Source organism: Lemur catta, chromosome 15, assembly GCF_020740605.2.
Source record: "Lemur catta isolate mLemCat1 chromosome 15, mLemCat1.pri, whole genome shotgun sequence".
Classification (NCBI taxonomy): domain Eukaryota; kingdom Metazoa; phylum Chordata; class Mammalia; order Primates; family Lemuridae; genus Lemur; species Lemur catta.
The window spans coordinates 54,508,606-54,535,769 of NC_059142.1; the positions used below are offsets into that span (position 1 = coordinate 54,508,606).

The following is a 27,164-nucleotide window of genomic DNA, read 5'->3' on the forward strand; positions in this document are numbered from 1 at the left end:
CTTCCGACGATGACAGCCACGAGCCCGGGGAAGCTGCCCAAGTCCAGGCAGTGGCTGGCATGCCCACTGCACACTCTCGCTGGATCTGCTAAAGAGCCCAGCGGGTTAGGAGTGACCTCCCTCAGCCGGAGGGGCGAGGTCACCCGCCCTGCCAGGCTACGCTGCCCAGAGACAGGGCGATGTCTCAGCACAGGGTGACTGGACTCCAGATCCACACTCCCCCTGCCCAGTTCCTGTCTCAAGACTGCTTTTGTGGGAATAAATCATCTACTTCTTCCGACCTCCATCTTTAGTCACTCAGTACTTAACTGTGGCCAAAACACTATACTGGTTTGAGTAGAAATACCAAAAAATAAAACAAAACGAAGACTAGAGAATATTCACCCCCGTGGGGGGCTGCAGCCTGGGTGGGAGAAAGCCCATCACACAGACTAACAGGGGCCTCGGAGGAAATGGCTGGGGCACTTCTGAAGGCTGGAGAACCCAGGAGGGAGAACAAGGACGCGCTCTGGGGAGCCATGATGGCTAGGAGGATGAAAAGCCAGAATGCTCAGTGCCAATCCCCACAGGAGACGGGGTGGCGGTTTGCACTGGGTTGCTCACAGTTCCAGAGAGGAATGTTAAGGCAGAGAAGCCGCTTAGGTTCAGAAATTGCGCTTCCAGACACCTGCCACATCAGGACATCTCTGTCCCTGTAATGAACCTTACACGTGTGTGACCTGGAGGAGCAGACGGAGTCCGGGGTCTGCGGCTCCGTTCTTAGCTGTCTGGCCCAGAGGCAGCGTTTCCCTCCTCCCAGACCCTCAGCTTCCTCCCAGCACAGTGGGGCGTGGTGCTATGGGACTTCCAGCAAATTTCTTAACCTCTGTGGGCCTCAGTTTCCTCAGCTGTAAATGGGAAAATGGTGTCTTACAGGAGTAGCAAGTTACAAAACACGATCACTGTCTCTACTGAGCTGTCTCCATGAAAATGAGGTCTGCTGCCTTAGACACGGAAAGACCGCTCAGCAGATGGCACCGCGCCCAAGAGCCCGCTCACCTGGGGAACCCAGGCAGGAGGCGCTCTCTTAAAACTGCGTGACGGCCAAGAATCCACAGGTCTCCTGGGAGGTACTCGGGGAAGCACAACTGAACCACTCCCTGAGGACCTAACACGGAGCAGGGACACGGGGGAGGCAGGGCAGTGGATTCCGGAGCTAGGATCATGGGTGTCTGACAGTGTGAGTCACGGTCAGGCCAGCCGCGCTCCTGTTTGCAGATGGCACTTACTTAATGCACTTGATCCACTCCTCCTTCTCCTCGGGCGTGGGGGCTGAGATGCGGTACACAGTGTGGTTCCCCTCCACCACGCGCCCGTCTGCCTCGGTCTTGCAGGCCTTGATCACTTGGTCTTTGTTGTCGGGGATGTACAGCTCAAAGCAGTTCTGACAAGTGACAGGGGAGAGGTGGCACAAAGGTCTTAGGGAGCTGCTGACCAGAAAAATGTTCATTTATTTCCCAAAACACTCTTTATCTGACCTTCATAAAATACGGGCAATATATGTCTGCCCGTGGAAAAGAGGAGCCCAGAAGCAGAGCTCTGGAGAGCGTGGCTGGACGTGAACAGGGTTTATTGGCAAAGACGTCAACCAGAGCCACGGCGAGAGCCGGTTACCTCATCCTTTCTAAAGCCAAGGCGATGATATCATGATAGTTCAAAACACAGAAAAAACACTTATAAAGCATCCGAGGCATAAAATAAGCAACCCGAGCCTGAGTGATTCCTGCTGCCATTCTGGGAGGGACAATTTCTGCACCTCAGGTGGTGGTCAGTGATACTACAGCAGACAGAACAAAAGGTGATGCACAGTCTCACCTTTGGCTTCAGTGTTAAAGATAATCAAAAAATTAGCTAAATTAAAGGCATGATACTACTTTTCAGTTTTTTCGGTGTTTTTTTTTTTAAAAAAAACTCTTAAATTTCATTCCTATCCAAAGAACTTCATGCTCATTCCCTTCCTCCCCCCAAAATTTCTCAGCAAAGATACTCACTGGTTTTTTTGAGTCCTCCACTTCCCGGATACTCAGATTCTCTAAAGGGATGATGCCGCGGGGCTCCTTATCCTACAGGACAGTTGAAGAGAGGGAGACGTCATCACTCAGTTACGGACACACGCACTGTTCCATTCCTTCCCAGCGGCTCATCCTAACTCCCCTGCCTCCTCCTCCGTGACATGAAATTCACACGTCAGCTCGAGGGACCACCCCTTGTGTTCTATAGCAAGAGGTACGGAAGTGTCTGGGGATCGTCCCTATAACCAAAAGGCCTTTGCAAGTGGAAAGCCCCGAAGGTTCAACAGATGCCAGAAGGCCCTGCCCCGCCCCCGCTTCTCGCCCTGCTCTCCTGCTCACCTCCCCCGAGCCTCAGTTCTGGCGTCAACAGCTCCAGGAAGCGTTCCCTCAGCTCATCCAGCACCCCGCTCTGCGCCCCGCCATGCCTGGGACCGCAGCTGGGGCACAGACCATTCCATATGCACTGTCTCTGCCCGCCACCCCCACCACCCTCCTGACAACTCTACCTGGATCTAAGGAGGCACCGAAACTCCTGTCCTGGACAGAGCAACCCCACCCCCACTGGTCCTCCCTGGCAACTCATCCTAACTCTCCTGCCTTCTCCCAAGACATGAAGCTCACAGCTCAGCTGGAGGGACCACCCCTCACGCCCTCCCCTCACAGCAGAGCCCCTGCACACGCTGACTCAGGTCTGCAGCCTTCACTGCGCTCCCTGACACCCAGCTAACCAATTGCTTTGCAGGTAGTCGTATCTGATCAGGGTTACACATGCAAAAAGTGTTTAAAAGATCAAGTTCTACAGGTTTTGTAAAAGCAAAACAGTATCTCAGCCTTTTCCTCATCCCTGGTGGCAACTATTTCAACTGCCTTAAGCCAATCTGTTCGGTCTCGGCCGCTGTGTCTCACACGTCTCTAAGATACCATGTTTGAACTGCTGCCTTCTGCGTGTTCGGTTTCAATGTTACCTACAGCAGACGAGGACGGGGCTCTGCTCTCGCCCTGGCGTATTCACACTCCCCACCCTCCAAAGGAAGTATCTCTGGGTTAGGGCTGTACATGGCGTTTGCATTAGCACTGCTTTTGTCTTCAGACTTGTGCCACATAGTAACCTTTTTCACTTTTTTTCCCAGAAAATCTCCTCTCCCTCGACCCCCCCTTGAACTCAAAATTACCTTTTACTGGGGGTAAGGGTTGTTTCCTTTATTTATTTTTCTATGACCTTAAAACCAAATTCAATTATAAATGGCTGACCTCTTACCACAATCTCCTTTCTACAGCTAACTCATACCAGGCAGCCGTTAACTGCAACTTCCCGATGGCACCTCTGCCGAGCCCGTTCCACCCCGGCTGCCTCAGGCTGGGCTCTCCCTCCCGCTCCTCCCTTCCCACTTAGCACCCCAGGCTGGCAGAGCACCCCCTCCGCCTGCATCCTGAGGGTGTGTGTGGGGGAACGTTTCTGAGATCCTGCTTGTTCAGCAATGTTTCTACTCGGCCCTCACACCTGGCTGACAGTGTGGCGGGGCGTGACGGCCCAGGCTGGACACAGTCCTCCTCCGGGACTGGGACGGGCGGCATCCTCGTCTAGCTTTCAACATCACCCTGTCCAAAGTCACTGCGGTTGCTGATGCCTTGCATGTGACTGCTGTGCCCTTTGTCCTTAGTGTTCAGAGACTCCACGAGGATGCAGACTCGGGGTGGACCTATTTTCAGCCATTACGCAGGGTATTCAGTAAGCCTTTCAACCTGGAAACATACATTCTTCATTTGCGGGGAACTTTAAAAAAATTGTCTTGTCAAGGGTCACCTCCTCTGCTTCCTTAGTCCTCTCTGGAGCACGGTGGACCTCCTGGACTGGTTCTTTTCTCTTTAAAACAATCTTTCCTTTACTCTTTGCCTTTCTACTCTTTCTGGGAGATATTCTTGGTGTTTTTCATCCAACCTTTCAATTAAGTTTTTATTTCTACCATACTTTTAGCTCTCAAGAGCATTTTTGATTGTTTTTGTCCTTGGCTTAACACAGCTACAGGAAGTCACCCCTCTGAGGTGTCCGAGAGTCTCTGTGACCGGTACTGGGGCTTTCTTCTCCCTAGAGTCCCTGTTCTCCAAGCCGCTCCCTTGCCGTCTGGCTGTTTTGGTCTCCACCTGCTCAGGTTGGGGCGCTCAGATGTTTGCGACTCCCCAGTTGTCCCACCTGAAGAGCAAAAGACTAAGCGGGGAGATTCTGGGCTGCGGGCTGCGAGTGTCCATAAGGCACCTCTCACTAGGCTGCCTGTTGGAGAATCTGATTTAATATCTATACGTTTCTCTTCATGTCCCTCTTCTTGGGCCGAGCAGTCTCCCACTGTCTGCAAGTTACAGACCTGGCCCCCTGTGTCCTGACAGCTGTGTGGGCAGCGGGGGGAGGCCTAGCGTTCAGCATGCCTGAATGTGTCCAGCACTCCTGTTTGGGTACGATGCCCCCACCCTCAACTGTGCCAGGGTCCCTTGGTTCAGAAACATTCAGCGCTACCCTCTCCTGCGAAGGAGCCCTCGGACTGCTGCCTGGGGGCTAGGGGGCAGGCACTCAGGGGCATGGAGTGAGGGAGACAGCTGGGCTGTTTCCTAAACTGATTCTGGTTTTCACCTTCTTCACTCCCATCTCTAGGGTTATCTGGCGCCTGAACCTTTTGGGGATTCTGCTGGGCCACCTGGGTTGAGTTACTGCCAGGTGAGCAGGTGAGTGGGTGAAGAGTTAGCATAATCTGGACCTTAACAAGGCTGTGACTTCATTCACACTGACACTGCTGGGGCCTGCGACATCTGGGTTACGTGTGCATGATGCATGTTTTCCATGTAAGGTGATTCTAAACCGAGAAGATTTATACTGTGGTCTCCAGCTGGGAGTAGGGAGCAGATGACAAGGTGACCCTTATCCCCACTGGGGAACCCCGCTGGAGATCCTGGATCTTTCTCTGCCCCTGCCTCGCCCATCCTGCTGCATCACGAACAACACAGCCCTCCTGGCTCTTCTGCCCACACCGTTCCTCTGCTCAAGACCGGCCAGCGCGAGCCAGCGCCACTCACAGGAGCACACTCCATCCCGCGGATGCTGCGCCAGAAGCAGACTGAGGGAAACTGATGGAAACGGACGTTAAGCTCTGGGGCAACCATGTAAAGTCCCAAACTCGGAGAGGGCTCCCTGTGCAGGGTCCTCCTCGCTGGAACTAAGTGGATGGTCAGGCCTCAGGACAGGTAGCCGGCACGCATCACTGACGACTGTGTGCCTGGTAATCACCATGTCCCCAGGAAGAGAGCACTAACCAGCACTAATGTCTTTGGCTTATCGGATTTTTCCTTAAGAACAATCACTATTGTTTTTATAAAAATAATTGCCCATTAAAAGACCTTAAAATACTGCAGAGAAGAAAAAAGGCGTAAGGTTTAAAAACACTCTAAATCCAATCACTCCTAAATTATCACTGCTGACCTTAGGTGAAGATATTCTGTGTGTGTACAGAGGGAGCGATATAGGTTGTATGAAAATGGTATATTTTAGTTGGTATCATTTCCATAAAAGACTTTCCATTGTAATCTTACAGAATTTAATAGAAGAAAAAAATGGAAACAGAAACTGGAGAAGCCTTGAACTTCAAAGTAAATGTTTCTTTACCCTAAGAGTTCCTAAAATGACTTTATTCAAGTTAAGAAAAAAAGCTTATGAAAAACATTAAGAAGTTTTAGTCATTCTTTTTTTTTAAAAAAAAAAGTGTTTCAATTTTACCTGTTGCTGAGGCTGGAGTGCAGTGAGGCGATCACAGCTCACCGCAGCCTCGAACTCCTGGGCTCAAGCGATCCTCCTGCCTTAGCCTCTCAAAGTGCTGAGATGACAGGCATGACCCACCATGCCCAGGTTAACAGTATTTCTTGACTCTTTGTTTTGAAAGATAAGAAATATTCTCATAATTCTTCACATCTTTCCTCTTCCTACCTCCTGATTTTTGTTGATTATTTCATTTTTGCATTGCCTAGGTTTATAACATTCATAGACTTTTGTTGCCACAATTTCCAGTTACTTACTATATTTAGCTGTATGTTAGCATTGGTTCTATGTTTCAGTATATTTTAGTATTAGTCTTACATTTATGTCCGTGTTAGTTCTATATTCAGGTGTATGCTAGAGTTAGTTCTGTGTTTCAGTGAATTAGTTCGATGCTCACCACTGGGCTTTTACTTCCTGGGGCGTTTCTTTGATTCATTTTCTTCCTGGCTAGATGCTACTGTCAAGCAGGGTTTTTCAAGGTTCCAGGGTGCTGCGGTTCATGTTTTCTTCTATCATAAGGCCACTAGCTGTTAATCACTTAAATGATAATGGGCCTGGATGAAGGCTGCCTGGTCATCTTCCCCTTACACCTATGGAGACCTTGACCACTAGTTTCTGGCACTGAAAGCTGCCCGAGATGGTCTGCTTTTGCCAACTGAACGGCCAGAGGCCTTGCTCCAAGTTCAACTGTCTGAAGGGCTAGTTAGGCCTCGGGGCCAAATTTTCTGTAAGTTTCCTGAAATATGGTGCACCTTTTTGATTTGTACATTCAGAGTTTTCCCCCTCCTTTTCAGGCAAATAATCTCATGACACATCATACTTTGATTTTGCAAGCACCAATTATTCTGGTATTAGGATCATCTTCTGTCCCCGACATCTGTTAGGTTTTATCTAACAGTTTCAATTCTTGTCTTTTTCTGATACAACTTCTGTGATCAGCTCAAGCCCTTCCTCCAGGACATGATTACATTTTCTGCTAATCTGTTCCACTCCTGAAAGTTTTAACTTGTGTGTTAATAAGCTATAATTCAACAATTACATAGTTACATTACAAATATATTACATAGTTTTGGTGCTCACTTGTTTTAAGACTGCAGCCTCTCTTTTCTAGTCTTCCTGCTCATTCTGGTCACTCCACGAGTGGCTCCTGATTCCCTCCCCTGAACCTCTGACCACTGACTTGAGGTGGAGGGTCAGGTGGTTTGCATTCTAGCACTTTCTATAGTCTCCTAAGACAATGGTGAGTGAAGGAGAGCTCATCTAAGATGCTCCCTGAGCTCTGACCTCCCTTCTGTGATTGTGAATGTCCAGCGTAAGGTTTTGCTCCGCCGAGCCCAGGGCGTCATGGTACTTAGGGGAGCCCTCCACGGACGGTTTTCCCAACTGAACACATAGTCCTGAGCCTTCACCTGTGTCACAGTCGGCCCTGTTCTTTCACTTCCTATTTCACCAATTTCCACCCAGCAGCAGATTTTGCTCCTCCTTGATCAGAGGAGAAAACAACAATTCCCACTCAGTGGCTTCCCCGGCCCGAGGGCACCCACAAGGGCCGCCGTCACCTCCCAGGCCTGTGAGCTGGGATCCTCCACTCTGCTCCCGGAGCTGCTGCAGCTGCCCTGCGGCCAGCGGCTGGAGTTCACCGAATTACTCAGGCTCCTTTCCTCGCTTGGTTGCTGTTTTGCCTCACTCATTTTTACTAGTTTTTTGCTCTGTTAGACAATTCTGTGTGGAAGTTTCAATCTACCGTCTTAACCCCAGCAACTCCCTCTCTGCATCTTAAGGAAAGCATTTGCCTCTGTGTTTCCATTGCCTGATAAAATGCTGGCATTTTGCTGAATAAATGTTGCTGAATTGAGTTGAGGTGGCGCGACAATGGTCAGCATCACTAGGAACACAGGATTCTATCACAGAATCTCACAGTACCAGGACTGCCTAACACTGCTTAGAAGCCTGTGCGAGTTTCATGTTGACCCACAGGACAGTGAAAAAAATCCAAATAAGACGTGAAAGACATCATTAGTGTAGATATCTTCAAGAAAAAGGCAAAATATGGGTGGAAGGGTGAACAAAACAGAAAGAAATTTACCGAGCTGTTCATAGTGATACTTTGAGGGGAGAAACAGGGAGAATCTTTCTTTTTACTACTTTCTGTATTTGAAGTGGATCACTCTCATGTGAAAAGACTGTAATACCAGGAAAGTAAAGCCAGCAGGAGAACTTGCATGGCATGAGTGTAGCCCCCAGAACTCACACAGTCCTGGTCAGAATTCCCTCGCAAGTTATTTCATATCATAATGAACAGTCCACCACCAGAATGAGTGGCTCTGACTTACAACCCGACACTGTCGCGAAGCTCATTCCCTGTGCAAGGAGCTACACTAGTACGACGTCCACAACGATGGGGAACAGTGCAAAGTGTCAAATGCAAAGGAAACCCACCCTTGCTCCCGACAGCAGTGAAATGCCGAGGCATGCACCCGTGAACTGGGCCCTAATAATCTGTCTCTAATGTGGCAAGGATTTTACTTAAGCACAATTTTGCTCTACATTCATTAGAAAAGATAATTCTAAGTCTTAATTTTCTCAGTAGGATCAATGACTTTTACACAGTGAACATATGCTTGGACAACAAAAGCGAAGCTTTCCCAACTCAACTGCCTGGAGATGCTTCGAGACACAAGTCCAGTGCTGCCAGCAGTACAACCATTTCGCTCCTCTGATGACCGAGAGGAGTGACAGAAACAAAAGAGCATCAAGTCTCCAGCGTGGGAGCCACAGTTTGGGCAGCAGCCACTAACCTGCCAGGCTTCCCAGGTGCTCCGCTCAGAGGAGGGAGCTCTGGAAACAGTTTTATTTTACCATTTTTATGTTCATTGGCTATTTTACCAAAGGGATGCAAGCGTAACACAGACTTGCAGTTAGTCTCTTTCACTGAGTAAAAACCAAAACTTCCATAGTTTAAGAAAACCTCAATTCTTAAAACTTTAGATAATCTCAATTTAACTTTTCCCATTTCACTTTACTTCTTTTTCCCCCATTATATATTTTACCCCTTGGGCTGTTTCTTCTGAATCAAATCCTTCAGCATTTCTGCTACCTCAGAATGTCTGAATTCTCCAAATCACGATTATTTCTTTTCTTTCCACCTCCCTTTCAATAGGGCCACAGACTCTTTCTTGGCAACTGATGCCAGCTCCTTCTTTGTAGCCCAGTTCCCCAACACGGCGTCTAACGCAGGCTCTCCCCTTTCCTCCCGGCCAGGCGTCGCTGCCACCCAGCTCCCATGCTTGCTATGAGCCACAGCTCCTTTCCAGGCACTCAGCATCCTGTCGGGTTCCCCGTTCTGAGATGCACCTTAGTTCTTCTACTTTGCTTAAACTCTCCCCTGACCCCTAAAGATGTGGAAGGACAATCTGACTGTCTCCCCACGGCCTCCTCCAGCCGTGCTTGGTTAGGGCCGTTTAGAAATGGACGCCTGGCCCATCCCTAGTCCGGAGGCCGACCAGCAGGTGCTCACCGTGGTATATTCAAAGTAGTAAAGGCAGTTGTCAGTCAGAATGAACCAGCGTCTTTTCCAAGTCTTTACCCTGCCACCTGCAGAGCAAAAAGAGATGCACGTTTGACCGAGACAGCCGGGCAAGTGCAGGCTCCATAACGCACAAAGCTCTCTTCTCAGAGAGGGGGAGGGGGCGGGGGGAGGGGCCGGGCATCAGGAGAACATTTAGACCACAAATTTTACATCAGTAACGAGACACAGAGCCAAAACAGAAGCATCTTTCACGAAGTGAAAGTCTGTGGGAACAAGCGGAGCAAGCGCGTCTAGGTGACACCTGGAGATGAGATCAGGACAGCAGGATGAGAGAGCATGGGTCTGTGGAGGAAAACCCAGGGCAATAATGACGGCAATGCAAATTTGCCTCGGGCCGGAGAACCGTCAGCAAAAAGCCTGTGTGGCGGAAATGGGCAAGGAGAGAGCGGCGAGGGCCAGCGTCCCGGTGCAGGCCACGCTGCCGCGGACACGCAGCTCAGCAGAGAGCAGGCGAGGAGGGGAAGTAGGAATGAGACATCGCAGGCCCTTCACAATCAAATCCATACTTCCTTGAACAGGAAACCAAACCCCTGTGGGTTTACCCTCACCTCACCTTCCTGATTGTACTGAATTTCTACACTGGCTTTTAGCCTCCCGGGCTAGTGTCCTGAAAGTAACCTCTCCCCAGAGACCTGGGTGAGAATCAAAGCAAAATGCCTTTACTGGAGAGGAATCAACTTACAAGGAGAGGTTGGCTCAGGAGCCTTTTCAGTTCTTGGTTCTCACCTGAGCTTTCAAACAAAAGCAGCTAGCAGAGGAGGCCATGGGCCGCATGAGCCCTGGTGGTGGTTGCTGGGAGCTGGCAAGAGCCCCCTTAGTCCTGTTCAGTATTTCTCAGTAAATAACGTGATGTCATGGAGTTACACAGAGACGGATACTAAGGAGGAAAACTTTAACTGTGGCCTCTCTGAAGGAAGCCACACCCTGCTCTCAAGACTACCAGCTTCTCTTTTCCTGCACTTCCCTTGGATCAAGGGAAAACTTTCCAAATATGAAATTATCTGGGCCAGGCACAGTGGTACATGCCTGTAATCCCAGATGCCCAGGAGGCTGAGGTTGGAGGATTGCTTGAGCCCAAGAGTTCAAGGCCAGGCTGGGCAATGGATCAAGACCCTGCCTCTTTAAAAAAATCATCCCTAAGCCCTTCACATGCTAAGCTATGCATGGCCTTCTAGAAACACTTGTGCCCTGCTCTTTTGAGCCTATGCTCTTTGGCTAAGACTTAACCTACACAGAACATCACTTCTCCAATATTCATAAAAAGCAAGGACCACATGACCCACTTGGTCATGCTTTCTCTCTTGCCCTCACCACAAACAGGTGAGCAGAGGGTGGTCTTATAGGGACTAAGTCCAACTGCCAGGACCTGCCTGCATGCTCATGCCAGAGAAACCTAAGAGGAGAATGCAAATTGTGTCCAGTGTGGGTCCTGGCAGACAAGTGTCAGGACCATGGGACTGTTAGGCTCATTTTACACTCTGCTTGGGTGCGTGAACTCTAGGGGGGCTTAAGTGACTGATCATTAACTGCCAAGATTCTATAAGACACAGACCTAGGTCATGTGAGGGGGTTTGTCATCGGCAGGCACGTGCCACCCACCCACCCATCCTGCGCTGGTAGCAAGCAAATTGAGACTCTCTCCCTCCAGTGACTTGTAAGTTTACGTGAGCACTTGACGCTGGTCCCCATGGGTTATAATGGCATGAATAATAAAAGGCTGTAAATGGATAATACAACATGCATGTGGAAAACAGGAAGGCTGGGCAGAATTAAAATAAGTAAGGAAGAGAAAGAAGACAAGGAATATATTCAGAATTGGAGCCAACTTGTTCTTAAAAAGGAACCCCCCTCCCCCATTTCAGGGTCTGAGAACTTCAGTCGTCCAGCCATGGGGGCCTCTGGTTCTCCCCGCAGGGCTTGGCACACAAGGAACACCAACCCATGCTGACCTCCCATGCACTCCGCCACAGGACGCTACCCTGGGTGACGCTCGGGACTTAGGAGATCATGGAAAAGCAGGTCAGATGCCAAAGGAACAAGATGGAAGGAAATCAAGGAGAAAAAGCAAAGCCGGAGGAAACTTTCTGCCTGATTACAAAAGCTTGGTTATTCCCCTGGAGAATTTGTTGCATTACAGAGACCTCTGCTACAAAGCATCACTGCGGGCCCATGGGGAGCATTTCCACGTGGAAAGAAAAACAGACATGAAACAAGCAGACAGATCAATGCGTGCCTAGGACAGTCCCTGTGGAACTCACAGGACCACCTCCCCCTGCACGGCTCCTCGTGCCCTCCTGTGACCCCTCAGATAGCAAGGCCAGATGCCATCCTCCCCTACGGTTGAGAACAACCTGACAAGTCCCTAAAACACTTGAATAAATGTCAGTGTTTGGGGCTGTTCTTTTTAAGTTAGCTCTGCTCAAGGGATGATGCTTGGGTGCCAACCTGAGGAGCTCTTGGGCTAGGAAAAATGTGTTTCCCCCAGTCAGCAAATGGAGAGTGGACACCAACAACATAACTGAGAAGCCAATTTGGGGTTTTAAAAATGACTCCCTGAAAAGGAGGAGGGAACAAAACAAAAAACAGAGCTGAGGCTATAATGCCCTTCCCTGACACCCAGAAAATACAAGGACTTTAGCTAGGAATTTTTTGGTTTTTGGGTCCTTTTTAAACTTTACTTGGTACCAGTTTGAGTTTAGGAAACATTTCCCTTTTTCACACAAAGGCAAGTGTCCTAAATGTCGCCTAATTTAATGCTTTCCCTAATTTGCTTTTCAATCATGGTATGTCAGAAGCACATGGCTTTGGGACTTCATTCCCTCCCTCCTCTTCCGCACTTCAGAAATTACTTTCAGTCAAGTTGATTTATGGATGTCAATTTGAATTTAAAAACATAGCACATGCTTAGCCAATAATTCCAAGTGAAAATGCAATGAATTTTTTTATAAACCTGCTCTTAGCATGTTTCCTGCACTATTGCATGCAGCAAGTTAGATCACTGCCGCCTTGGTGCCTAGCTGTCCGATGCACTATGTACTCCCCCAAAGGGGGAACATGAGAAGTGCTACAAACCCCCAGCCTGACCAGTTCCCTAGGGACTGTGCGCTAAGTTAGAAGCAGCAGTAACACTATCACCAGCAATTAAAAAACAAAATAACCAAAAATAACAAAATAAGAAAACGCTGCAGCAATGACAGTGGCCTGGGCAGAGCGCGAGCAGGGTGAGGGGTTACATACCTCCTGGAGTTTGGGGCAAGGAAAAGGAGAGCCAAAATCATGGAAACATACAAATGAGGGAGAAAAGAAAATTAAAACAAAGAAATCAAACCCGATTCCTTAATCTTAAAAGTGCAATGTATCAGTCACATTCATGTCTGGCTGGGGAGGGAGCTGAACTACAAACACCAGTGGGGCAGAGGACCCCCTGCTGCTGGCCGGCACGGGAACCAGAGTACATCTTACGTGCCGCAGCCCACCTGGTCAAGGCAAGGTTTGTGGCACTACTGACAACCTGGCCCCAAAGATGCCACAAATCAGTGTTTACAAAGCTAGCATTTATTGGTATATCCAGAACCGGAGCAAAGAAAGCAAAGATTACTTCAGGGAAATTAAATGTCTTTTCTTAGATGGCTGTCACTTTTTAACGTGTGTGTAAGAATGCACACACATATACCCATGAAGACACATGTACGTATGTGTATACACAAGAATACACATTCTTATGGCTATATGCATACACAGACATATACACACAACTACAGATGGCTGGAGGCCCTGCCTTCTGCAGCACATAAACACAAAGGAGTGACTCTAAGTGCTACAATAAAAACACAGTATTAAGAGTTTAGAAGGGTTTGGTGGACCTTTAGAAAAAGTAATGCAATGAGCTAAAACTGAGTCCCACATTTAGTCAATTTTTTTCTTTTTAAAAATATGGGATGCCTCATGAATTTGCATGTCATCCTGGTGCAAGAACCAAGATAATCTTTGTACTGTTCTAATTTTAGTATCTGGGCTGTCAAAGCCAACACTTAGCATTACCATTTAAACAAATTTCACTGGAGGGGGAAGTAAATCCAAACTTGGACACACTTTAAAAATTTCTAATAGGTTTCCTTTTAACTCTATCCGTTTGACGATGAGAATGTGGAGCAGAAGGTTGCCTATGGGTTAGTAATTTTAGAGCCTTAACTTCAAAGATTCTACTGGCTTAAAGATATATGAAATGATGGCCAATTCAAGAGATATTTAAAGCTCCGCTCAGTGAAGTGGTGCTTTAAGGGGAATTTATGAATTAAGTCATTATGTATAAGCTCAAGGACTTGGGATATGCTTTTAAAAGGAAATATAAATCCTACTGCTATCTGAACTCGTCAGAAATAAAAGATTCCATTTTATTCTTCCCAGATGTGTCAGTGGCCAAGCGAGTAATGACTTCTAATCACTGTGGCAAGTAATTGAGATGGTACAGGCAGGTCATTCGAATGGAACACCCCCTGCTAATGTCGGACCCCACCTCATCAAAGCCGAGGCAGGAGAAAGCAGAGGAAAAGTACTCTCTTAGTGGCCAAAAACGGACATCATGTCCAGAAGGCCTAGACCTCTATGTTCTGGAACAATTACTAAAATCATCACATGTGGGCAGGAATGTGTATAGAGACCCTACTAATTTTTTTCCTTTGTTTACTTTGTCACCTTCATGGCGAGGCATGACCGCAAATCTCGGCAACACAAGCTCACTTTTAGCAGAGGAAAGAGGAATACACTTTCAGCTTTTCTGAATGAACAAAATCATTAATGTGGCTGATTCGGACTGGGAAGGAGCGGGGGAAAAAAAAACCACTGCCCGAGAATGAGTAAGAGTGCTGTGGATTGCGCTGCAGCCGGCGGCTCTAGGTTTGCCATGCAACTGCCTGTGGGGAGCCAGATGCAGAAGGCGGTGATGATGCGCTGGGGTGGGGCGGGAGTGCCAGATACACGTCTGGGTGACGCAAGTAGAAAGATGGACAAGGTTGGCTACCCTCCCTGTGGGTCAGGGGACAGGGAAGAGAATGGACCAGGTCCCCAGGGAACCACCTTGAAACAAAACTGGGCCAGTCGACTCAAGACTGGAAACGTGGAGCACACAAACACGTGGGCACTGTTTGTGGCGGACTGAAGTCTACCCCCCATAGTCTTCAAGTCCTGTGGGGGCGCTGACTGTGCAAGTCACTTCCTTTCTGGAGGTGGACCTTTGTTAGAATGGAACTGCTACCAAAGTCTCTCCAGAGGGCCCCGAAAGCCACCCCCTTTCTCACACTGCACATGTGTGCCTTTCTTCCCATGTTCCTGCTTTAAGAGCCCTCACCCAGAGACAGCACTTACCGAGTTTCAATAGCCAGCCTTCTCGGTCGGGGTTGAAGAAAGTGTGCGTGAGGTCATTCCCATCATCTTCTGGGATTTTAAAGGGTTCATTTTTTATGCTCTCATACAGATTCTGGGATAAAAGAGGAAACTGCATGTCTCTGATTCTGGGAATATCTTTTCTTCCTCCCCTTTCTCTTCATTCATTCCACAGACATTCATTACGTGCCCATAGTAAGCCACGTACCCTACTAGGCACTGAGACTAGAAGAACATGACCGTTTCTGCTTTCAGGCGGCTCTCAGTGACAAAATAAATAAGATGCCCACTGGATAATTAGGAAAGAAAAGAAAGTGGCTTGACTTCTATTCAGGCCTTTACTTTCAGATTTACAAACCCCTGTCCCCTTCCTAACTCCTTACCTAGGCCTCACTACCAATTTCTTAATGAAATTCACATAATTAAAGGAATTAAAAGAGGAGACATTTGATAAATCCTATGTCTTTCTCCTCTCCTACAAAAGAAGATGCTGTTCCAGTGAACTTTCTTGACTCCAGCGAAGGCCGAGCTCACCCGGAGCAGCTCCTCAGGCAGGTCTCCCCCATCGTTGATGCCTCGATTCATGGCGATGAACCTCTCCACTGTGGGCTTATCTTTGACATTGGGGTTGTGCAGGCTGGTGTTCAACATGATGATGGCAAAGGAGAGGACGTAACAAGTGTCTGGAGACGAGAGAAAAGCAAAGGAGAGCCCTTGTATGTTCAGAAGATCAGAAACATCCCACCCAGAAGAACAGGAAATGCCAGATGAAATCAGGAATAAGAAGCCACGCTCTCAAAAGAAGGGGACAAGTCCACGCAGGTGGGTACCCCGGGGCATGCTGCTATCAGAAAGGAGCAAGGCACAAGATGTACATCAAGTATTCAAGACTTGAAGACACTTATTTTTCAGATTGAAAAAGGAGGACGTGTACACTGTAGAAGATCTCAAAAATGACACAATGTATAAAAAAGAAAATACAAATTACCCATGTCAATAAAAATTCTTTATAAAAACATGATTTTTAATAGTTGTGTATTTCACAGTTCAGAGGTACCGTGACTTATATTCCAAGTGCTTCAGTGCTGCACTTTTGGATTATTTCCAACTTTTTACTATTAGAAATACCATTAAATTCATGTTCCTAGACATGAATCCAGGAATCTTCAGCCCTTTTAGTAATTGTCCAGTGCCAAGAAAAGAATTCCGCGTAAATGCCCATCGCACGCCAGGACGGGTGCTCCCACGTACCCGTGGACTGGAAGACCCCGTTATTGCACTGACAGTAGCGCTGGGCGAACGCCTCCATCATGCGGTCGATCTTCTGCGCCTCCCCCGGTAGCCGGAAGCTCCACAGGAACTGCCTGAGTGGTGAGACAGGGTGGGTTCCAGGACTTGGGGAAACAATGTATGTCTCTGTGGATCGTGAAACTGCCAATGACTTTTAACAGGAACCAGTAAAGGGAGAACTGCCGGACTGCAGCCTTCTGGTACTCTGACCAAATGCAAACTTACCACTCCACGTCACTGCTACCTTAATCAAAAGTGAAGTACTTAGGAAAAAGTCAAAAATTAAGATTTTCCAATTCAAAAGAATGGCTCTCAGAATACTACACAGGACTAAAATATAGATAATGCTCATCTTAAACAAACTCCACTTCCAGAAAACAAGATGGGGTGGCAGGAAAAGAGAAGAATGCCTTATCAAAGCATTCACAGTTGATCCCTGTAAGTCAGAGGGAGCCTCATAGCCGACAGGTTTAATTCTGCATTATTTCATCCATCTAAATGGCAGCACAAAAGATGCTATTTACACCTATAGCAGTGAAAACACAGAAGGACAGTTTCTCAAGAAGCACAAGGTAACAGTAAAAAAGTTTACTTTTTTCTTTCTAAAATGAAACTCACTACTACTTATTGTAGGGCAAGAAATTAAAGGATTTTCTAACTTAAAGATGGGAAAAATTTAAGTATTCATCAATTTCCGAAGCTTCAAATATAAGACCCAAAGAAGAGTTTTTGACATAATCTGCTTTCAAGACATATCTATCATAGGCCAATAGACTGCTTTCCTTCAAAATACGTCAAGATATTCAAAATAGTCCCCAAAGGTATAATTTCAATAAAACGCCACCCAGGAGACACACACAACAAAGGCCTGTGCTTACCCCTTCCCGGGTGCTCGCCCGGGAACACTCACCGTAGCGCCTGGACAAGGTTAAGGTCGGTGAACTCGTGCAACTCCACAAACGCATGAAGAACCTGGATGTTAAACTCATCTCTACCAAGAAAAGACAAAAGATGGAGAAAGCAGGAGTCAGACACCGACTTAGAATCCAAGACCCATCCCCATCCCTGGCTGGGCAGTGTCTCCCATGCTGTGTCCCGGCGTCATGCGGCCACCGAGACAGCCCCCTGCCCCCCCCACACAGTCAGCAAGACGCCTGGCCAGCTCTGTTTACTGGCTAACCACGCAAGGTGTCCCCACACCCCCCAGACAGACCCACCACCATTCCCCAGGGCAGCTCCCCTCAATGCCAGCGTGGTTACTGCTGCCTGTCCAGGAACCTGAGCACTAGGAGCTGGTTTCTGCATGTCATCCACGACCAGCCCCTCTAGCGGGCCTCACCTCTCCCCGAGGTAGTCCCCGATGGCTGTCTTGTTGAGCCCTTCGCCTTTGTACAAGAACTGGGCGATGTCTTCACACGTGTTCTTCAGCAGATCATTCTCTATTAAGAACTGGATCCCCTAGAAAAGGACAATAAATACGCCAATGGTGCTAGGCCTAGACAGCCAGAGAGAAGGGGAAAAGGCAGAGGAAGGAGTGGGTGTGGGAGCACCGGACACCAAGCATCTCATAAATACCTGCCCACTGACACAAAGGGTCAGGGGTCACAGTTGAGGAGCCAGGGCTTGCAACTCCAGACAAGCCTGGCTCTACTGCATGGCATTTGCTGCACACAATGCAGTGCGAACTGTAACACTTACAAAAGCACCTTTGGGTTCTACCTGAGCACTGCAGAAAACCCATCCTAAAGACTACGGGCTGTGGCCGCTTCCCTCTCACTTACCTTCTTAGGGTCCATGTTAAATTTTTTCCTGCCCATGGCTACCTGTTTGTTCCTCTGCATGTTTTTCCTGTAAAACAACCACCATAGCCATTTTAGTACTTCAGGCAACTGGAAAGTTTTGAAAGACTAATATAATTCCCGCACACATCCACTAATTTACAGGTATTTTTGAAAGATTTATCCAGGAAAGCAATAGGTTGGTCTAACTATGAAAGGTCAGCTGAAACCCTGACTTGGCTCCACGCTCATTTGTGCTCCTTCTACCCCAGATCAGTGGTTTTCTTTTTAAACATGATTTTTTTTTTTTTTTTGAGACAGAGTCTCGCTTTGTTGCCCGGGCTAGTGTGAGTGCCATGGCATCAGCCTAGCTCACAGCAACCTCAAACTCCTGGGCTTAAGCGATCCTACTGCCTCAGCCTCCCGAGTAGCTGGGACTACAGGCATACGCCACCATGCCTGGCTAATTTTTTATATATATATATATTTTAGTTGGCCAGATAATTTTTCTATTTTTAGTAGAGATGGGGTCTCGCTCTTGCTCAGGCTGGTCTCGAACTCCTGACCTCGAGCAATCCACCCGCCTCGGCCTCCCAGAGTGCTAGGATTACAGGCGTGAGCCACCATGCCCGGCCAAACATGATTTTTTAAAAAAGCTTTATCATGGTATAATTTACTTGTCAAATAATATACCTATTTTAAGTATAGATGTGAATAATTTTAGCAAGCTTATTGAACTGTGCAACCATCACCATAATCCAGTTTCTGAATATTTTCATCACCCCAATAAAATTCCTCACACCCATTTACAGTTAATCCCCACTCCCAACTCCACCCCCAGGCAACTACTCATCTATTTGCTATCACCACGGATCTGCCTATTCTGACATTTCATATAAACAGAATCATAAAATATCTGGACTTTCATATTGAGCTTCTTTCGCTCAGTACAATGTTTCACGGCTCCCCTGGCCAGAACCGCACTCCCTCTCACTGCTGAACACGACTCCACAGCACGCACACGCCGCATCTGCTTGTCCACTCGCCACGTGAGGGGCATTTCGGCTGTTTGCAGTTTGGAGCTTCTACGCATAAGGTTGCTATCAGCATCATGTACACGTCTTTGTGTGGACATGTTTTGGTTTCTCTTGGGGAAATACCTAGGGGTGGACACGGCTAGATCATATGGTACATATATACTTAACTTTTTAAGAAAGTGTCAAATGACCAGCAGTTTTCCCGACTGTGCATCAGAATGAAAAACGCAGATTCACAGACCATGCTTCTCAAAGTGTGGCACACACACCGGCAGCCTTGGGAGCATGCCCGATACGAAGAATCTCAGTTCTCGCATATGTGTACGTGTCAACTGGGGCCTCGTCGAGGCAGATTCTGACTCTGCGTCTGCAAAGGGCCTGTGTGTCTGCACATTTCATGTGATCCCACGTGTTGACTCTGAGTAGCAATGGACCAGCTGGGTCATTCAGAACTTCAAGGGGCAGAGCCTAGGAATCTAAAGTTTTAAAACCTCCTGTGGCAATCTGCCGTGCACCCAAATTTGGGAAAGACTGCCATCAATGGCAATAGTAATTTTATAATTTCAGACAGCAAAACAGTTGTTCAGAAATGGAACTATAAAATGTTATTCCTTGAGGAACAAAGGTCCTCTCTGGCTAAATCCACAGTGGGGGGCAGGGATGTTCCTAAGTGTTTTGAGGTATCAGAACTTCAGGGTGTGAGATAATCAGGGATCCCCTGTGAACAGCTGCCTTAAAATACAAAGTCACAGAGGGAACGCACAGTTTAATTTCAGCTAAAATGAAGGGTTATGACTAGGTATCTACAAATTCCTATTTAATTTAAATGGTTGTCTGATCTTTTTTCCTAAATCCAGAAAGATTACTTTGGTCAGTATTTCCAAACAAATACCACAAGGGAAGCCTGTTTCTGACTTCCAGTAAGAGTGGTGTGGCAACTCCAGAGGCACCTCCAGAAGCAAGGTGTGAAACGTCTAAGAATCCTCAGTTTGGTCCCTAACTAAAGCTTTCCTGTGGCCACCAGGAAGTACACTCCCAGACCTCTGCCAATCAGTTTCTGCCGCGTGATTGCCTCACCAGAGCTGTCCCCTAATTTCATCAGCCAGCCCGTCCACTTCTCCGCCTCCCCTCATGGAGACCCTGGTGGCTCTAGGTCGGAGGCAGGCACTTCTCTAGGGGCTTTCCCCAGTCCCCAGACAGGGCTGTCCCCCTGGCAGGGTCCCCAAAGCAAAACAGCCATGTTACTGCTCTCATACCACCTTAGTTAACCAACGTGTATAAACTTCAGAAAGTTTTAAATGTTTCAGTATGTGAACATATTACTTGTATTTGATTAAAGAGTATTTAGTGCCATTTTAGAAAATGTTGGCATCAGGTCTTTGATTAAAAACATGGACTCTCTCCTGTGGAAAAGCTGGCATAAATGTGACACCTGTTTGAGGAACAAATCCGCGTGAATCCGAGAATTATCCATGTGGAGTCTCAGGGATCTGCAGAGTAACTCCCCTTTTGGGGCTTTCAATACTGGAAAACCATTTTGAGTTCCACATTAAAAAAATAATAATAACCTTATTACCACTCCCTGACTCCCAGCTCCAGACGCAGCTGAGGGGAGCTACCAGTCTCCATAAACTCACTAGCTGAGGATAGCTGTGTGCATACATAATATGTATCACTAATATTTTCTCCCAATCTGTGGCCTGCCTATACATTCTTTTAACAGTTATCTTTTATAAGAGCAGAATTTTTAAATTTTGATGAACTCCACTTCATCCATTTCTTTTAAACTATGACTGTTTAAATGGAAAGTTAGAAAGCTGTAACCCAAAACACCGAATGGACAATATAGAGCCTGGCAGTGACGCCCTGGCTGCCTTCTGTGGACACCCAGCTTCTCTAACCCCAACAGCACTGCCCACAGGAGTCTAAGATAACAAACCGAATGGTCTTATGAAGCCAGACAGGGAGACTTAGGCTTAGAAAAATACAGACATAGAGTGAACTGGAAACATTTATTGCATTAAGCAGTTAGAAAACGGTCTGGGAACCCCATTCAAAACTAAACTCTCAAAGTCACTAACATTTCATGTAATTAAAATAAAAAATTCAAATGGGCCTTGTCATTTTACACTATAATTTCATTTCTATATTCTCTTCCCTTAAGCATTAGGGGAGGCACAAATAAGTCCCCAATTATACCCAGACATAACTGTGTACTCCAGCCTTTTGAAATTGTATTAGAAGAATTAATCAAAATTTTTCCTTTACACAAAGGAAAACCAGAAACTTTAAAATACAAACACAGTGGACAACAGAGGGGAGTAATTCACATAAAAATTTAAGGGTAGTTTAAAGCTTTCTGGGACTCCAGAAGTTCTTTAGTTCAATCTCTGGAACAATGTAGAAAGTGTCCATACATCGGGAGTCCTAGCAACGAAGGCTGGAAGGCAGAAAGTATGGGTGTGAACGTGCTCGTCAGGAACAGAAAGACATAAAACTTACTTTCTCCTTGCACGTGCCTGGTCAGCACAATTAAGGCTTCTGCACTTTGAGAAGCCACAACCACAAAAACCACCCGACAGGAGGGTGACCCACCTTTCTTCTGTGGATCCCAGGTTTTCAATTTCATTAGCTACTTCTGCTATCTCATCCTTCAGCCTCTATAAAACAGACAGTCCAGAGTTACCGGAAGAGGAACATACAAATTAAGGCTTACGAAATCTCACATAACCCCCTCCAACCAAAAACAAAATAAAAGCAAAATGAGATAAGACAAACAAAAAAATCCAAGAAAGTAAATTAGGAAAATTCATCTATTCAACAAATATTTATTGAGCTCCCACCAGACACTAAGCATTCCGGAAACCATAAAGGTAGAACAAGATGTAGCTCCTGAACTCAAAGAATTTATAGTCTAGGAAAGTTATGGGCATAGACGCTGTGTGAAAAATGCATGTTCCACTGGAAAATGGCTGCTTTATTACAGTCTTTCAGGACAAATCCACAGCTTCCTAAACACAAGTGTGATGGAGGCTCCCAGGACAAACTCTTCCACGCGGAGCCCAGGCTGCAGTCAGCAGCAGCTGTGCCGGGCCAACACTGCCGCCAAGTGGCCAGCAGACGGAATGTCTGCTCAAAGCGGCTGTCTGTCCACACCACCCTTCCCATTGCAGCAGGTCCTCGGTCAGAACAGACGGATTCTCACAGCAAAGGGGACCTGAGCTGAGAACTACTCAGCATCGACCAGGGAAATAGGAACCAAAGAATCAGGGCAAACTATGAAAATACACTCAGATTCACACCAGAGCAAGTCAAGTCTTTCCCCATCACATTGTGCCACTTTGGGGTAACTGGGTTCCCTCTCTCACCCCAGCCCGATGGTTTATAAAAAATTCTAGAAGAATATCAATTGCTGCCTCGGGGCTAAAATAATCCAATTATTGGCTTCTATGACATTTCTTACAAAGCTTGACAGTTATGGAAAGAAACTTGGAAAATGAACAAAATTGCTATCACTGACTAGTACATCTAGGGACCAGAAATTATGCTATGTCTTTTATAAACAATAATTCATTTAATCCTTACAACCAACTGTGAAGCAGGAGTTTTCGTTCATATCTTACAGATGAAGAAACTGAAGTTCAAAGAACCAAAACTCTCTTATCTCAAACCATTTGCTAATAAGTGGCACAGCCAGGACCAGGAAGCCCATGTTCTCATCATCTCCCCTCACTCGCTCTCCACTCAGCATGGCAAACACAGCAGTGACAATTTTGCTCAGAAGACAGGGGACCTGAGGGTCCCTCCAGCTCTGACAAATGACAGCTGAACTTTTACCAACCACCCAACCCCTTTGAGATTCCATTTTCTCACCTGTAAAGCAAAGGTGACAATCAATACTACACACTGTGCAGAGCTGCAGTGAGAGCAGGTGACAAGTGTCGTGAGAAGACACTCTGTAAGGCACACATTTTTACACAAACAGAACTGTCGCTGTGGTTTTTACGTTGGCAAAGCCACTGTGCCGTCTCCCACCTGAATGTCGGCCAGCAGCTCCTGCTTGCGTCGTCGGATGTTCTCCAGCTCTTGCCGCTCCTCGGCAGTCAGGTCACTGGGAACTACAAAAATGGAGGGAAACATTACTAAGAAAGCTTTTATCTCACCAAAAATAAAGTAAAATCCAGAGACCACAAAAGGAGAAAGATACCAAGAAAGAAGCTAGAAGCCAGGTCCAGAAATGAGCAACTGCCAGGCGAAGTTCTGGCTCCAACTCTCATCAGGTTTTCTAAAGAAGGAAGGACCTTAAATCACACAGAAAAGCTCTGTTCCTCAGAGGAACCCTTCGAAGGAAAAACCAGACAGAAAAGATCGCTGGAAGCTAAACTGTGAGTGAAAGAGCATGAATATTAGCTGATTGCCTCCCCGTCTGTCTCCCTCCCCCCCAGCTGGAAAACTGGGGCCACTTTTAATCAATCGCTCTAGGCCTCAGCTGCCCGGTGGTTAGAAAAAGAACACCACCACCTCACTGGGCTGGACAACGTGGAAAGACGGTCCTGACACCCTGAAGTGGGGAGGGGTGGCAAGCTGCAAAGCAGCATGGATAGTTCTGTGCCATTTCTGGGAGGGGCTGGAGGAAAGAGACTGTATGTACAGAGAAAAACACGTGAAAGGGTATCACCAAACCTAAGTGGGTGCTTAACTCACGGGACTGGGATTACGGGACTTTCCCTTTGTGCTTTGTACCCTTCTATGTGGTTTGAGTAATGTTTCAGAATGTGTTCCTATCATCACAACAAAGCTACTTGATCCCGGATCACAGTTTGCACCATGAAATACTTCTGCAGTCCTCCAATGGCTCGATCCCCCTTACCTATGCAAACAGGGGCTCGGAGAGACGCCCTCCTGGATGACCCTTCCATGCGTGCTGTGGGAGCCATGTGGACCAAGGGGAAGGACAAGCATTGGAACCAGCCAAACCAGGTTCAAATCCAGCTCCAATCTACCATATGCCAAACTGGGTCCCTTTGGACAAGTTGCTCAACCTATTTGGGCCACATTTTGTCGTCAATAAAGTGGACATACCATCACTCACTGCACAAGGCTGCTGTGAGGACAAAGGGAAATAGAGTAATTAAAGTGCCTGGACCCCTGCCTGGTGCTCAGCAGGAGCTCAAAAGGGGTGGCTCCTGTTCCCTCTGTGGCAAAGTGAAAGGCACCCACACCCCCAAGGGGAAAGGCAGGACACAGGTCCTCCTGTCCTTCTAGTAGGTGCCTAAATGAATTACAGCTGCATTGTATGATATGACATGGCAGCCACAAGCCCCCTGTGATATTGAGCACTTGAAATGTCACTGCTCAGTTTGATGTGTGCTGTACATATAAAATATACACCACACTTACTACAGCAAGTAAAATATCACTCAAATAATATTTTATATTGATTATACATTGATGCGACAGTAACTTGATAAATAAAACATACTATTTTAATTGATTTCACAGGGGCTACTAGGAAATAAAATTGCATTTGTGGCTTATATTAATATTATATTTCTACGGGACAGCACAGAGTTGGAATAACATCTCTGCTGGAGAGCCAGTTAGGATACACACACTTCAATGTTTGTGGCATTAAAACTTAATCTGCTACATTCAAAGGGCAGTTATTTTTCCCAAAATATTTCATAAAAATCACGACAATAAAAGAGACTAGAAACAGATCACAGTGAAGCCTACAGAATGGGTTCATTGGCTACATTAGAAAAGCTGCTTTTTTCTTTTTTATCCAGCTTTTCCCCATCCTTCTCTAGAAAAGTATCTTTTAAACTTCTCCAAGATCCACAATAAGAAATGCATTTTATATCACAACCCAATCTCCCCCACATGCGAAAGTATCAAGAATAATACATCGTGTGAATTGCACTGGTATTTTCTGTGATTTCCCTGTTAGTTTCCTTAGCAATGGCTGTAGTCCAACTAAACTGATTTCATAAACTTCCTAATGCATTGAGTCCTGTAGTTTGAAAAACACTCTTCTACTTTAGAGGCTGGAAAAGATAGTCACTCTGAAGATTCCAATAGACGCAGGTCATGGTCATAAGAGTGGGCCTCAGACTGCACCCCTGAGAACTGGGGGTGATGCCCAGGGATGTGTGGCAGGGTGGAGCCATAAACAGCATCACCCGCACACCTGCTCTCCATGCCTGTTCCTGTGTCCAGCTCAGCACCCGTCAGCATTACAAGGATTCTCATCTCCCCTAGTTTATCCCCAGCCTAAGCAGTTTCCCAAAAATAAAAATAAAGAAAAAAATTTAAAAACCCTACCTGCTTCAGGAGAAAGATAAATAACAAGTCAGCTCTAGTTATGGCAAAAGCCACTTTGAAAAACAACATGAACTCTACTAATACACACCCCGCTCTAGAGAAAAGCATGCTTAAAGGAGATCATTACAATGTTTCTGGGCTTCACAGACCAGAAAAATTTCTAGTCCATGAAGACTAGAAGATCCCTTTAAGAAACTACTTTCCTGAGGTTCTAGAAGACAAATATTCATTCTAATATAACATGGTTTTGAAATTGAGGCAACAGTTCATTTTTTAAAACAGCTACTCCATGAGGGGGCTCAACAGTCGGGGGTTTGATTTTGGAGCTACAGAGCTGGCTTACTCAGCAGTCTCCGCCCACGCAAAGGCAGGACCAAATCCAAGGTCCTTATAACCAGGCTGACAAAAACCAGGCACCATGTAAAAAACTCCTATCTCAAGACGGCTGTGTACCTTGAGAAACCAACTTCCATCATTCTGAACTGGGAACTCCCAGTGGTTGCTTTCTTTTCAGAATCTGAGCACCCAATTATCCTAGGTTAGTATTCACAGATGACAATTTTTCCAGAAGGTCACAATCTAGTTTCTGTACTATAAATTCCAAATGTGCTGCCAGTCCTCTACCTTCCAAGCCACTATTTTAAAAATAGTAAAGGAATAAAAAAATCCATGAACCTATAATATCAAAGAGTATGCAGAGAGGGGCCATGGGAAGAGACTCCAACAAACTCCCAGACAGAGAACGCAAAGGAAGAGTGCTAAGTGCTAATACCTTCTTGCAGCACGTAAACTCCAGGAGGGCAGGGACCTTGTCTGCCTCGCACACTCTTGTGTTTGTGGTACCCAGCACAGGGCCCAGCATACTAAGGATTCTGAAAATACAAATACCCGCAGGCAAAACCAAAAGAACGGAACCAATTTTCTAGGCAGTGAGCGCGGAGCTGGTGCCCAGGGTGAAGCCTGTGTATTCTGACACTGGGAGACCTGAGAGTACCCTCCTGCAAAGTGGGTGCCCGCTCGCCCCAAAGCCAAGCCTCCCTGTCCACACAGCCCAGTTCACACACAGAGCTCCCACCTGGGCCACCTCTGCTTCATTCTTCCACTTACAGAGACAACCACACCTCCAGCATGAGGGAGAAAGAACGAGAGGGAACAGAAAAACCCACCCGGGACCAAACAGAGACAATGACGGAGCAAAAGAAAACTTTAAAAGAATAGAAACTCTGGAAAAGGGACAATTACAGAAAAGGAATACATCCTCACAAATTAAATGTATTTTTGCCCCTTATGCATTCCTCCAAAATAAAAAAGTCAATAAGGAATTAAAAGATAAAGTTGAGGCATTCTTGTAGAACAAGGGCAAAAAGACAAGACTTGAAAAATATAAGCAAAACTGAAAACAAGCAAAAACATCAACTCATTCAGTCTGATAAAACTTTTTTTTTAAGTTCTGCAGAGAAATATTCATAGGAAAAATCCAGAAGTTCAAGGAGTAAGGAAATTCCTAAAACATGCACGGGGAAGGGGGTTGGGGGGTGATTAATCAGACTGCCCGGAAGGCAGACTCTGGCTGGTGTCAGACACAGGGCACTGAAGACAGCGGGGTGCAGCTTTCAAACTTCTAAACAAAAATGACTTGAACCTAGAATTCTCAGTCAAGCAGGAGGGTAAAACAGAATCATGTCAGACACACAAGGTCTCCCGTGCACCCCTTCCGAAGCAGCTACTTCAGGAAGAAGAAGATGTGAACACGAAGACCGAGACTGACTCCGGAGTCTGAGGATAACAAACACAGACCCTGGACATACAGAAGGAAACCAGACCGGGTCAGAACAGGAAGCCAAAGGGCTGCAAGAAGAATGTCACGACAAAGAACAAAATTGATAAGAAACCAGGGAGCGAAGGAGAAAGCTC

At 46.7% G+C, this 27,164-nt stretch overlaps 1 protein-coding gene and 1 pseudogene across 3 annotated transcripts in view; both read right to left on the reverse strand.

Annotated features, from left to right (window-relative positions):
* Nucleotides 1-27,164, reverse strand: part of CYTH1 (cytohesin 1) — an 89,897-nt gene that overhangs the window by 3,257 nt on the left and 59,476 nt on the right. For 2 of the 3 annotated variants that reach the window (XM_045526002.1, XM_045526001.1), the window contains exons 2-12: nt 22,962-23,044; nt 21,522-21,586; nt 17,893-17,959; nt 17,451-17,569; nt 17,022-17,102; nt 16,073-16,185; nt 15,356-15,504; nt 14,803-14,915; nt 9,368-9,446; nt 2,031-2,102; nt 1,269-1,423 (exon numbers count right to left, since the gene is read on the reverse strand). In XM_045526002.1, coding sequence (XP_045381958.1) covers nt 1,269-1,423; nt 2,031-2,102; nt 9,368-9,446; nt 14,803-14,915; nt 15,356-15,504; nt 16,073-16,185; nt 17,022-17,102; nt 17,451-17,569; nt 17,893-17,959; nt 21,522-21,586; nt 22,962-23,044 — 1,096 coding nt within the window. Of the gene's footprint in view, nt 1-1,268; nt 1,424-2,030; nt 2,103-9,367; nt 9,447-14,802; nt 14,916-15,355; nt 15,505-16,072; nt 16,186-17,021; nt 17,103-17,450; nt 17,570-17,892; nt 17,960-21,521; nt 21,587-22,961; nt 23,045-23,133; nt 23,188-27,164 lie in introns of those variants that run through there. The other variant, XM_045526000.1, reaches the window with a different exon arrangement.
* Nucleotides 13,367-13,466, reverse strand: LOC123621363 (annotated as a pseudogene).